Source organism: Somniosus microcephalus, unplaced genomic scaffold (assembly GCF_052327205.1).
Source record: "Somniosus microcephalus isolate GS21.2 unplaced genomic scaffold, FLI_Smic_1.0 unresolved_chr2, whole genome shotgun sequence".
NCBI lineage: Eukaryota > Metazoa > Chordata > Chondrichthyes > Squaliformes > Somniosidae > Somniosus > Somniosus microcephalus.
The window spans coordinates 33726851-33741110 of NW_028225180.1; the positions used below are offsets into that span (position 1 = coordinate 33726851).

The 14260-nt window shown below is 47.3% G+C and overlaps 1 protein-coding gene across 7 annotated transcripts in view; it reads left to right on the forward strand.

Moving 5' to 3' along the window:
• The window catches only part of LOC147092440 (NACHT, LRR and PYD domains-containing protein 3-like), a 65375-nt gene extending 59222 nt beyond the window's left edge, over nt 1–6153 (forward strand). For all 7 annotated transcript variants that reach the window (XM_085975920.1, XM_085975924.1, XM_085975921.1 and 4 more), the window contains one exon: nt 5827–6153. In XM_085975920.1, coding sequence (XP_085832046.1) covers nt 5827–5857 — 31 coding nt within the window. In that variant the 3' untranslated portion in view covers nt 5858–6153. The remainder of the gene's footprint in view (nt 1–5826) is intronic.
• The last annotated feature ends 8107 nt before the right edge of the window (nt 6154–14260 follow it).

Sequence of the window (14260 nt, forward strand, 5' to 3'; positions counted from 1 at the left end):
CACTAGTGACAGCTTTATCAAGCGTAAGATCATTCTCCTCTAGCAGTCGCTTTTGTGTTCCTTCTTTTAATAATCCACACACAAATTTATCTCTCAGCGCATCTGCTAGTCCTGTTCCAAACTGACAGTACTTTGATAGCTTACGCAGTTCAATTAAGAATTCAGCATTGCTTTCTTCTTTCAGCTGCGTTCTTCTGTAAAATTTAAATCGTTCCGCTGTCAGCAGCGGCATGGGGTTTAAATGATTTTTTCAGGACAGTAACAATATTCGCGAAAGTCTGATCCGCCGGTTTATCTGGTGATACAAGGTGCTTCAATAGCCCGTACGTCTTCGCACCCATTGAGTTTAATAAGGTTAGTGCTTTCTTATCATCTGGTACCTCATTTGATTTACAATAAACTTCCATGCGTCCTACATATGTGGCCCAATCTTCGACATCGCTATCAAAAGCATTGATGTTACCATGTTTAGGCATCCTTGCAAGTTTCTTTAAATTTTCTTTTTCCCAAAATGGCGGCTTCCCGCGTTTGTCTTCTTCCCCCGCCTACTAAAATGGCGGCTACCCGCGCTTGGCGGTTTTTCCCGCGCTGGTCTTCTTCCCCCGCCGACTACAATGGCGGCTTCCCACGTTTGCCTTCTTCCCCCGCTGGCTGCAATGGCGATTGCCGTGCTGCTGCCGTTCTCGCCTCCCCAGCGGTTCTCAATTCCCCGACGCTGCTTTTTGCTCCCCCGCGGTTCCCATGGGCATTCATGCTTCCCCTGCTGTTGCACCTCTCAGCCCCGCTTGCAGGCCGGTCCTTTACACCGGCTGCGGTTGAGTTCTCCGCGGTTCTCGTGGCCTTAACGCTGCCCCAGTCACTGCGCCTCTCGGCCCCGATTGCAGCCCGGCCCTTTTCACCAGCCGCAGTCGAGTTCTCCGCCCTTTTTCCTCCGTTTTCCCTCCCCTACTCCAAAGCCAACGCGGCCGACTTTCTGCTCGTGTCGCTGATCGGCTTACCCACCACCGTGGTAGAAGGGATGGTCACTGCCTGTCGCTGATGGAGGGCTTCATGGTCAGAATTTTTCTTTTTAACCCGGGTTCTCGATGCCTCCCGTGCGATGTGGTGCTCAGCAGGATGATGAGGGCGGATGCCTCTTCTCGACGCCCGTTCTGAGGACGAAGCTACCTAGGATGTAAAACTGCCGCAGGGTAAGATCGGACTCATCGCCACTGTTGAGTCTGTGTGTCCCAGTTATGCTTATTATAAATCACTGGACACAGACAACAAGAATAACTTTAACAGGTCTTTACTATTCGGAGGTCAGGGCTGAACTGCCCAGTAAATCACTACACAACGTTTATATACCGGTGTGGTCACCACCGGTATTACAGTATACAGCAGCCAAGAGAAAGTAGTACATCTCTTAAGGTAGTTCTCTTAAGGTGGAACAGGGTACATACACCACACTATCCCCGTAGCCTTGCACGTTTATTTCCCTCAATTGCCTATCCAGTCGCCCCTTGAAAACATTGAGTGTCTCCACTTCCATCGGTAGCGAAATCTAGGTCATCACCACTCACTGCGTAAAAACGTTTTTCCACACATACACCCTGTATCATTTGCCCAAAACGTTAAATCTGTGTCACCTAGTCCTTCTACCATCATCTAGTGGGAACAGCCATTCCCCATCTAGCCTGTGCAAACCCTCATAAACTTGTACACCTCTATCAAATCATCCTTCGAACTCCTTTGCTATAATGAAAACAAATCCAGCATCTCCAAACTGTCCTTGTCGCTAAGATCCCCCATCACTGGAACCATTCTGGTAAATCACCTCTGCACCTTCTCAAGCTGTCTTCACATCCTTCCTAAAGTGTGGTGACCAGAACTGGACGCAATACTCCAGTTGTGGCCTAACCAGCGCTTTATAAAGGGTCAGCATAGCTTCTCTACTTTTGTACTCAATACCTCTATTTATGAAGCCCAAGATCCCATATGCTTTGTTAACTACTCTCTCAATATGTCCCGCCACATTCAGGGACCTATGCACATTAACTCCCAGGTCCCTCTATCCCTGCACACTCTTTAAAGCTGTGCCATTAAGGGTATATTGCCTCTGCCTGTTCATTCTGACGCATTACCTCACACTTCTCTGTATTACATTCCATCTACCACTTGTCTGCCCATTCTGCTAGCCTTTCTATGTCCTGTTGTAGCCAATTGATATCATCATCACTGCTTGCCACTCCGCAAGTGTGGTATCATCGGCAAATTTAGAAATTCTACTCTGTATTCCAATATGCAGGTCATTTATATGTATCAGTAATAGATGTGGTCCCAGCAGTGACCCTTGGGAAACACCACTGTCTACCTTCCTCCAGTCTGAAAAGCAGACATTTACCACAACTCGCTTTTTTCTGTCCACAAGCCATTTCCTTATCCAAGCTGCTGCTGATCCACCTATTCCACGAGCCTCAATTTTGTTAACCAACCTTCTATGTGCTACTTTGTCAAACGCTTTCCGAATATATATGTAGACAACATCCATTGCAGTCCCTTCATCAATCTCCCTCAAAATATTCAATTAGATTAGTCAAACACGATCTTTCTTTTACAAACCCGTGTTGGCTCTCCTTAATTACCTTAATCCTCTCCAAATGCCCGTTAATTTTTTCATTGGTTATTGTTTATAACACTTTACCCACCACTGATGTTAAACTGACCGGCCTGTAGTTACTAGGATTGTCCTTACACCCTTTCTTGAACATTGGTGTCACATTTGCCACTTTCCAATCCTCAGGCATCTCCCCTGCATCTAGGGAAGATTGGAAAATTATGGCAAGCTCTTCCGCTATCTCCTCCCCCAATTCCCTTATCAACCTGGGATGTACACCATCTGGACCAGGCGACTTGGCCACTCTAAGCATACCCAGTCTTTCCAGTAAATACTGTCTATCAATTTTCACCCCTGTCATTGCTTCTACCTTTTCCACTTCTACCGATATTTTTCAGCATCCACCTCCTTAGTAAACCTCGATACAAAGTACTCATTGAGCATTCTAGACTTGTCCTGCACCTTTAAGCATATGTCACCTTCTTTGCCTCTAATAGGCCCCAACACGCCTCTTCCTACCAATTACTGTTTACATGCGATGGAAGATGTTTGGGTTCCCTTTATTTTAACTGTCATTCTACTCTCATATTTTCTCTTCGACAATTTTATTTTCATCTTCATATTCCCTCTCAACTTACTCTATTTGGTCTGGTTCTCCCTTCAAGAATTCACCTGACATTCATTATACGCCCTCTATTTTGTTTCATCATCTTCTCTATCTCCCTCATCATCCAAGGAGCCCTTGCTTTGGTTAGCTTCCCCTTCCCTCTTGTTGGAATGTACCTAGCCTGTACTTGGACATCACCTCCTTAAAGATCACCCATTGTTCCCTTATAGTTTTCCCTGTGAGTCTTTGGTTCCATTTTACCCTAGCTAGATCCTTTCACATCCCATTGAAGTTAGCCCTATTCCAGTTTAGAAGTTCCACTCTAGATTGTTCGTTGCTCCTCATTATTGCTAATCTAAATCTTATGAAACGATGATCAAACCATACCCAAGTGTTTTCCCACAGGCCTGGCCTACCTCTTTCCCCATCACCAGGTCCAGCAACGCCTCCTTCCTATTTGGGCCAAAAACATATTGTTCAAGGAAACCCGGTGCTCGAGTTGCTGTCTCTGGTGACACTACCCCCACATGTGGTCGTCCAGGTTACACAAAGCATCCAGGAGTTCCCACATGGCACAGGATGAGCACTCCACGGGACTGTGCTGCCCTGTCCTGTCCCTATTTACTAGACTAAGAACTAACCTAGCAGCAATAAACTTAAAACTTTACAGAAATCACTCCCCAGCTACTCACCAATCAACTCTTTTCCTCTATTTAATAGGCTATTTACTAACTTAGCAGAAATAAACTTATAAACTTAAAAAAATACACTCATCAGCCTCTCGCCAATCAGCTCCTTCCCTTATGCCAATGTCACCTTTTTTACTCTGACATCACTTTTTCAAAAACTGCCTCTGTGGAGTTCCTGCCTCTCATTTTAACTGCTCCGCTCTCGCTGTGCTCCCACCAGGTCTGCTCCTCCCGGTCTCAGGCCCCTGCTGCTCGGGACTGCTCCTTTTAACTGCTCTGCTCTATCTGTGCTCCCACCAGGTCTGCTCCTCCCGGTCTCAGGCCCCTGCTGCTCGGGACTGCTCCTTTTAACTGCTCTGCTCTCGCTGTGCTCCCACCAGGTCTGCTTCTCCCGGTCTCAGGCCCCTGCTGCTCGGGACTGCTCCTTTTAACTGCTCCGCTCTCGCTGTGCTCCCACCAGGTCTGCTCCTCCCGGTCTCAGGCCCCTGCTGCTCGGGACTGCTCCTTTTAACTGCTCTGCTCTCGCTGTGCTCCCACCAGGTCTGCTCCTCCCGGTCTCGGGCTCCTGCTGCTCGGGACTGCTCCTTTTAACTGCTCTGCTCTATCGGTGCTCCCACCAGGTCTGCTCCTCCCGGTCTCGGGCCCCTGCTGCTCGGGACTGCTCCTTTTAACTGCTCTGCTCTATCTGTGCTCCCTCCAGGTCTGCTCCTCCCGGTCTCAGGCCCCTGCTGCTCGGGACTGCTCCTTTTAACTGCTCCGCTCTATCGGTGCTCCCTCCAGGTCTGCTCCTCCCAGTGTCGGGCTCCTGCTGCTCGGGACTGCTCCTTTTAACTGCTCCGCTCTCGCTGTGCTCCCACCAGGTCTGCTTCTCCCGGTCTCGGGTCCCTGCTGCTCGGGACTGCTCCTTTTAACTGCTCCGCTCTCGCTGTGCTCCCACCAGGTCTGCTTCTCCCGGTGTCAGGCTCCTGCTGCTCGGGACTGCTCCTTTTAACTGCTCTGCTCTATCGGTGCTCCCTCCAGGTCTGCTTCTCCCGGTGTCAGGCTCCTGCTGCTCGGGACTGCTCCTTTTAACTGCTCTGCTCTATCGGTGCTCCCTCCAGGTCTGCTTCTCCCGGTGTCAGGCTCCTGCCGCTCAGGACTGATTCTTTTATCTGCTCCGCTCTCGCTGTGCTCCCACCAGGTCTGCTCCTTTTGGTCTCTCAACGTTTCAATGAGATCTGTTTCTGTGACCAGTTTTTGATGTTGTTCTTCATCTTCATCTTCCTCTTATTTTTCTCCTTCGCATTCTTCTTCACCTTCCTTTCTGCTATTTCCTATTCGTCTTCTTCTCCATCTTCTTCTTCTTTTTCCTCTTCTCCTACTTCTCCTTCTCCTTGTTATTATTCTCTTTCTGCTCCTTCTCCTTCTTCCTTTTCTGTTATTTTTCTTCTTCCTCCCTTTCTCCTTCACCTTTATTTTGTCTTTTTCCTTTCCCTTCTCTTCCTATCCTTATTCGTATTCTTCTGTTTATTCGGCTCCTCCTTCTTACACTTCTTCCTATCTCCCGCTCGCTCTATCTATCTATCTTTACCAGTACAAGCAAGGTGTGAAATGCCAGCAGTTTCCCTTTTCACTTCATTTGCAGTGTTCGGCATCTGCAATTATTGTAACCTTTGCTGAGCACTGATCATTTCCATTACTCTCATTCATCCTCTACCGATTGAGGGTCAGCATAGAAATTGATAAAAAAAAAGATATTAGCTGATCAATGCCTTATGGGATCCGGTGAAAATAATCCATCTGCTGAACCACTTTATTTTAAAGGGGTTAAGGGCTCCTTGAAATTACCAGATTGAGCAATGCCATGGGAGAGGTTAAACTTTTGTCTGCTTATGCCGTCAACATCCATGCTATATTTATTAATTTTTAAAAACATGTTTAACTCTTTGTTGCAGCAAAATAGACGAACATCCTGAAGAAATATAGCTGCAGTAATCCAGCATTTGTGTGCGGGTGGATGTTGTATGGGATCGACTACCGGAGATGGGCACAGCGCTCCAAATGTGTTATGTTACAACTCTGGAGAAGCAAAATTATACATTTTATTATTACTGAATGGTAATTGTTCAATACATGCAATATCATGTTTGTTGAAACCCAATGAAATATTGAAAATGTATTCTTGCAGATCATACTTAAACTACGAACTAGTTTTGTTTCTGTTGATGGCTAGATAGTTCCCACTGTACTGAAAGTTAATAAACATTACATCGAGACAGTTATACATTACTCATTACACAAGGAAGGACAAAGTATAAAAATGTTCTTCCATTTGTTCCTTCGAAATTTAGTCACTTTATGGGTATGAATACAGTTTGGGTAGTAGCACAAAACCAGCGGTTTTGTATATACCACGCCCTATATACATATTTCCTTTGGCAAAAATAAACCTGACTATAAAATGGAGTGTTTTTTATGGGCGATCACCCGTTTTGGTCTAAAAGCAAAGACGAATTTGTTCCCCGAGGTCTATTGTTGGCATTGGTGAAGGCAGAGACATTGGGGTAGAAGTTTGCCTTTTAAAGCAGTGCAAGATGGCGCTATCACGTGGGCCACCTGTCATAGCCACCGCCCCATGTTCAGTCTCATTGAAGTCAGTTGAAAAGAATTTCGGTCTGTGTGTACAACGGGCAGCCAGTGTGGTACCGCCCGTTATGCGATATTACTGAGATGAATTTCTACTCCTTCGATTATTGGAAGATGTTCCACTTTGTATCATTAACTCATGAAATCCTAGCCTGTGATTTTCGCTCGATTAAATTGAAAGGTCGCAAAATGGTGGTTTGGGGTTGCAAAATTTCCAGTCCATTCCAACCAGAATCTATTTATATTTTTAGGTTTTCTATGTATGTAAAAAATCTTCTTCCTGTTGGATTTTTATTAATTTTGGATTAATTAAGTTACATTGCAGTACAAGAGATGCACAAATTATTTTTCCTGAACGAACTGTCTGCTGGTCTGATCTGTTCAGCTGGTGGCTGCATCTCCATTGAGAGCATTGAGCACTAGCTGTGCAACCTGTGGGGTGAAATTGTAAAACGGCGGGACGCTTAACTGGCGGTATCATATTGGTGATCTGTTATATGCCCCGACTGACATTTAGATCCATAGATCTAGAAATTCATCTCGGGCGGTGTCACAAAACTAGTGGTATCGGATAAAACGCCCGTTATAGCAGTGCCTGATATTCCATTCCATTGACTTTAATATATCTGAATATCGGTGTGTTGTATACAGTTGGCAAAAACTGATTCTGACTGTTTTACATCCCCGCCCATATCTCATTCCACCCCCATTATTTCAAACGGTCAACAGTAATACCACTAATATTTTCGACGTTTACAGTCACATGTCGCCTGTTATTGGAGAGTATAATCATCAGGATAGCCTTTGACTTCCATCAGCGTAGCCTTTGAAATTGCTGTGACAATATCATCGTTGAATCTAACGTTATTCTTTGCAAAGTTACCAACTTACGTGCACTTGAATACTATTTTCGTTTTCAAGTAACTATTCTTGACAAAATAGATTTTTGAATCTTCACGAGGTTGGATTACGATCTATTAACGATTCCCTAACATTTCACTAGGTCGAATCCATTCATTTTTACCAATCGATTGATGTTTCATTGAAAGATCTCGAGCCCATATAATTTGAGTTTACTGCAGCACCTGTGCCTGTGGCAACTCCGGTCACTTGCTGAGTGGTTGGATCTTTCAGTGCAATTCCCAGAATTCCTGAGTAATTCTGGTGTTGTGGTTAAGGCCCCATCTGCAGTTAATTTCTGTGCTACCGGACTCACTGTCTGACAGGAGCCAATATCTGAGAGGGGATGATTCAGACTGAGTTGTCCTTGTAACCACACTGAAAACCGAGGCAGGAAATGGCTGTTCCATTATTTTTAATGTATTTATTTATTTATTTAGTGGAATGCCTTGTAAGAACAATGACTTTTCAGAGTTCTTGGAAAAAGCACAAATAGGCAGCATCCAGTATGTTTGGGCAATAGATCAAGATTTATTAAGCTTACAGCAGAATATACTTAACAGCAGGCGATAGTTCAATGAGTAGCTCACAGCCCTAGGTCACTGGAGCCTCTCTGACACAGGTGCCATCATCTTCGGCCTGTTCCTTTGTTCCCACAGTAGATCTGTGTAAAGTTGTTCTTTGAGTATCGAGGTTTTAACCCATTTCTTATCAAAAGTTCGTTTGGCCAGTGTCCATATATGGACTTTAACAACGTAACCTTTTTTAATTGGTGCTCATGGTCAAAATACGATTGTCATTCAGAATAAGGTTAGCATTTGGGCCACGCTCGGCCCAGTATTTTTCCCAAAACTTTACCAGGTTCATCGTTATCTTGTTTAAACGTTCTTCACCACCTTGGAATTTACCTTATCTATCTTATTTCTAGCATCCCTGGTACAAGCAGTACAAGGCGTTTCAAGACCAAGGGGCCCGTTTCACTAGTCTTGACGGTGTCCAGGCTATCTCAATTTAATCTAACAGATGGATACCTTAACTCCCATGATCTCTCTCATATTATGTTCCTTATACTAATTAACTTTTACTTACCTTTACATTTAGTTTTGGTAAGCGAACTCTAATTCCTACTTTGCATTATAATATGGTTATTTAACAATTTAACCTTCACTCACAGCCTGTGGCTGTTTGTTATCAGAGCTTAGTCAAAACTACTTCTGACTGTCCTAGCGGCTCCATTCGAAAAAGCCTTAATATATCAGTTACAAGTTAATATGGCTCATACCCAGGAGTAATTATGGGTAAGATTAGTTGGTCAATGTTGGCACTTACCTTTATGCAAATATGATTCTCATCTACTAAGGACCTCTAAATACCAATCTTTCATACAGCCACCTGAATATCAGCAATATTTTTAAATAAGGGATTGTGGTTTAGAAGCTGAAAACAACAGTCAGGTAAAAATATGAAACGATTTGCTGATTGTTCAAGTAAAAATTGTAAAAAAAACATTCACTTCAAACTAATCCCACGAGCAGACCCATCAGCTCCTGTTCCGGGAGACAAAGTAAAGGGTCACCTTTTTCTGACACACTGCTTGTGTCCAGTAAAGGCAGGTCCTTTTGCTAATGTTCCTGCCCTGGGAATCAAAAGGTATCGACCCATCATTGTGTGAAACAAAAAGGCTAAAGCAGCGAGTACTTGTGGCTGAGTCCCACCTGTGACACTATCCCATAATAAACCCCCCCTGTGAAACTACAGCTTGTGAAACTCCCCGCTGTGAAATTCCCCACTGTGAACCTCACCCCTCTAAAACACATCTGGGAAACTCCCTGCTGTGAAATTCCTCCATTTGAATTTTACCCCTGTGGAAATCCCCCCTGTGAAACACCCCCATGTAAAACTTCCCCCTGTGAAACTACACCTGTGAAACAACTCTCCTGTAACAATTTCCACCCGTGAAACTTCCCACCCGAGAAAATCCCCACTGTGAAACTCCCCCTTGTGAAACTCCCCCCAGTGAAATTCAGCTGTGATACGAACCAATGTGATACTCCTCCTGTGAACTACCTCTCCTGAGAAAGTCCACACCCATCCAACCCCCCACTCGTGAAAAGTCACCCTGTGAAATGCCCTCCTGTGAAACTCCCCACTGTGAAATTCCCCCCTGTGAAAATACCCCCTGTGAAACTCACGTGTGAAACTTCCTCCCCTGTGAAACTCCCCCTGTGAAACTCCCTCCTGTGGCACTCCCCACTATGAAGCTCACCTGTGAAACACCTCCCCTTTGAACAACCCCTGTGAAACACCCCCTTTCAAAGTCACCCCATGAAACTCACCCGAGTGAAAAACAATCCCCAATGGAGCTCCCCCCACCCTGTGAAACTCACCTGTGAATCACCTCGCCTGTGAAACGCCCACTTGTGGACTCATCCCTATGAAACTCAGCTGCTAAACACATCCCCTGTGAAAATCCCCACCCATGAAATACCCCCCTGTGAAACATCCCCCCCAGTGAAACTCAACCGTGTGAAACTCCCCCGTGAACACCAACTGTGTATAGCCCCTGTGAAACTACCCCCTGTGAAACACCCCCCATGCAACTCTCCCCTTTGAAACTCCCCTTGGGAAACACTTCTCCTGTGAAATTGGTCACCCATGACATTTCCCATGCGTGAAATGCCCCCCCATGATAGTCCCCCTGGGAATTTCACTCCTGTGAAACTCTCCACCCGTGTAATTTCCCACTCATGAAAATTCCCCCTGTGTGGTTCCACACTGTGAACCTCTCCACTGTGAAATTCCCCCATGAACCAAATCTACTGTGAAAGTCCCCAGCCATTAAATTTCCCTCCTGTGAAATGCGATCCTCTGGATAGCCCCTGTGAAACTCACCCTTGTGAAACTCCCCCATTTCAAACTCACCCTGTGAAACAGTTCTCATGACAAAATCCCCAACCGTGAACATTTCCACCCATGAAATTCCCCCTGTGCCAATACCCTAATTGAAACTCCCCCTTGTGAAACATCCCGCTTGTGAAATTCAATCCCCTGTGAAACACTCCCCTTTGAATCACGCCCCTGTGAAACTACGCCCTCTGAAATTCACCTGTGAAACACCTTGGCCTAGAAATTGGGTTCTGGTCTTGCCAGGGCTGCAGCGCCAGAAAGTTTGCGCCAGCGGTAATGCGGCAGCGCCCGACGAAAATTCGGGTGCGCCGGGCCCAGACGGCGGTGGGCGCTAAAACCCTCCTTTAGCGCCTCAAAACGGGCGTGAACTTGGGTTTCCCGGCGCTAATCCCCCGCTGCGGCACCCGATGCGGTGCGGCAGGTGGGGGAACTGCAGGCCTCCTCCTGTTAAGGAGGAGCTGCCTGCAGCCGACAACTGTCCGGCGGATTGACCCGACATCTGAGCCCGGCACCTCGGGGAAGTGCCGGGCTCGCATGAGACACTGATCAGGGCCGCGGGGGGGGAATGCAGGAGTCCGGGAAGGGAGGTGCGGGCAGGCGGCCGCCGGGAACGCGGCCGGCCGCCGCTCCACCTTTATGCGCCGGCGCACACTGGGGGAAGACTCTGTTGCCAGAGTCTTAGTTGCGCCTGCCACGGGCGAGGCGGGCGCAACTGAATTTCGGCTTGTGGCCGGGTTACCACGGCAACCGGGACGCTGCGCACACCGATGACGTCATCGGTGCCGGCGCAGCGCTACTGGTCTACCGCCGCGGAAGGGCCCCAGGCAATTTAGGAACCGGCGCCAATTGCAGCGCTAGGCCCTCTAGCGCCGCAAAATTGGCGCTAAGGGCACTGAATTTCTAGGCCCTTACCTTTTAACGTCCTCGCTGTGAAACGCCTCCCTTTGAAACTCCCCACCCGTGAAAATTACCCTTGTGAAACTCCCCGTTAAAAACCTCTCCTGTGAAACTCCGCCCTGTGAAACTCCCCCCTGTGAAACACACCCCTGTGAAATTCCCCCCTGTGAAACGTCCCATGTGAACCAACTCACCTGTGGAAGTCCCCAGCAATGAAACTTCCCACCCATGTAATGCAATCATTTGTCACTCCAATCTGTGAATCTCCCCCCTGTGAAACTCCCCCCTGTGAAACTCACCCCTTTGAAAAAGACCCTGTGAAACATCTCACTTTGAAAGTCATGACTGTGAAACTTTCCACCCATGAAATGCGCCCTTGGACAATCCCCACGTTGAAACACCCACCATGTGAAACCTCCCTCTTGTCAAATTCCCTACCCTTTGAAATTCTCCCCTTTGAAACGCCCCCTGTGAATCACCCCCTGTGAAATTCATATGTGAAACACTTCCCCTGTCAATGTACCCCTCTAAAACTTTCCTCTGTGCATCTCCCCACTCTGAAATTCCACATCACAAACTGCCCGTATGAAAATATCGCCACAGTGAAACTCCCCACCCATGGGAAGCTGCCCGTGAAACTAACACTCATGAAGCTCCAGCTTGTGAAACACCCCGTGAAATCATCCCTGTGAACTACCCCAGTGAACCTCCCCACTGTGAACCACACACCTCACCATCGTGTGAAACTCTCGCCTATAAAACATCCACTGTGAAACACCACTCCTGTGAAACATGCACACGTGAAACTTATCAAACATGAAACGCTGGCTGTGACACTCCCCTCTGTGAAACTCCCCCCGTGAAACCCACCTGTGAAACACCATCACTGTGAAACTCCCTTCATTGGAAACACCCTCCTGTGAAAGTCCCCCTCTTTGAAAGGACTCGTTTTGAAATTACCTCTGTTAAACTCCCTCGCATTGAAACTGCACCTGTGGAACACCTCTCTTGTGAAAAACCCCAGCCGTGAATATCAGCATTAGTAAAGTCGCCCCGTGAATCTCCCCGCTGTGAAACACATCTCTGTGAAAATCCCCCCTCAGATATCCCCATGTGAAAATCCCTCCTGTGAAACTTCCCCCTGTGAAACTCCCCCCTGTGAAAGATCCGATTGTGAAACTCCACCCTGTGAAACTCCCCTCTGTGAAACTCCCCCCTCTCAAATTCCCCTGTGTAACACCCCCCTGTGAAAAACATCTATGTGGAAATCCCCACTCTGAGCTTCCCCCTGTAAGAATTACTCCTGTGAAACTCCCACCTGTGAAACTATTCCCTTTGAAACATCTCCCTTTGAATCTCCCCCCTATATAACTCCCACCCGTGAAATTCACCTGTGAAACATGGCCCTTGTGAACATCTCCCCCGTTAAATCCTCCCTGTGAATCTCCCCACTGTGAAACTCCCCCTTGTCGGAAACACTCCCCTCCCGTGAAACTCCCTCTTGTGAATCTTCCCCCTTGAAACTCCCTACTGTGAAAATTCCTCTTGTGAAACTGACCCACGAGAAAATCCCCTATGAAACTCCCTGCTGAGAAACTGCCCCCGTGAAAATCCCCCCTGTGAAACTCCACACTGTGAAACTCCCCCTGGGAAACACCCCCCTGTGCAACTCCCTGCAGTGAAACACCACCCTGTGAAACTCCCCCTTTGAAAAACCCCTATGTGAAATATGCCTTTGTGAAACACCCCCTTTTTAAATCCCCCCTGTGAAACTCCCCCTGTGAAATTCCATCTGTGAAACTCCCCCTTGTGAAACGCTGCTTCTGAAACTCCCCCCTGTGAAACTCCCTCTGTGAAACAGACCTCTGTGAAAATCCCGCCTCACTCCCACCTCTGAAATTCCCCCCTGTGAAATTCACCCCTGTGAAACTCCTCTCTGTGAAACTCCCCCTGTGAAACTCCCCCCATCAGAAACTCTCGCTGGGGAAAGCCAGCCTGAGAACCTCACCCTTGTGAAATTCCGTCTGTGAAACTCCCCTTGTGAAACTCCCCACTGTGAACCTCCCCACTGTGAAACTCCCCCGTGAATCAGCCCATGTGAAAATCCCATTTGTGAAACTCCCCCCTGTGGAACTCTCCCTGTGAACCTCACCGCTGTGAAACTCGCCCCTGTGAAAAACCCCTTGAGAAATTCGCTGCTCTGAAAATATCCCCAGTGTAAGTCCCACACCTGTGAAAGTGACACTTGTGAAACTCCTTCGTGTGAAACTCCCCAATCAGAAACTCTGCCCGGTGAAAGTCCCCCCTGTGAACATCACCCTTGTAAAATTCCCTCTGTGAATCTCCACCCTGTGAAATTCCCCCCTTTGAATCACCCCCTGCAAAAATCCCAATTGTGAAACACCCCCCTGTGGAACTCTCCCTGTGAAACTTACACGTGTGAAAATCCCCCCTGTGAAACGTCCCCCTCTGAAAATCTCCCCTGTGAAAGTCACCCTTGTGAAATTCCCCCTCATAAACTCCACCCTGTGAAACTCCCCCCTGTGAAACTCCCCCCTGTGAAATTCACTCTGTGAAACACCCCTCCGTGAAACTCCCCCTGTGAAACTCCCTGCTCTGAAAATCCCCCCTCTGAAAGTCCCCCTGTGAAACGCACCCCTGTGAAATGTCCGCCTATAAAACTCACCCCATGAAACTCCCTACACGTGAAACGCGTCCCCCCATGTGAAATTCCCCCTGGGAAAATGACCCCTGTGAAACTTCCGCCTGTGGGACACCCGCTATAAAACTCACCTGAGAATGCCATCCCCTGTGAAACTCCCCCCTGTGAAACTCACCCCTTTGAAACAGACCCTGTGAAACATCTCACTTTAAAAGTCAGAACTGTTAAACTTTCCACCCGTGAAATGTGCCCTTGGACAATCCCCACTTTGAACCACCCACCGTGTGAAACCTCCCTCTTGTGAAATTCCCTACCCTTTGAAACTCCTCCCCTTTGAAACGCCCCCTGTGGAACTGCCCCTGTGATTCACCCCCTCT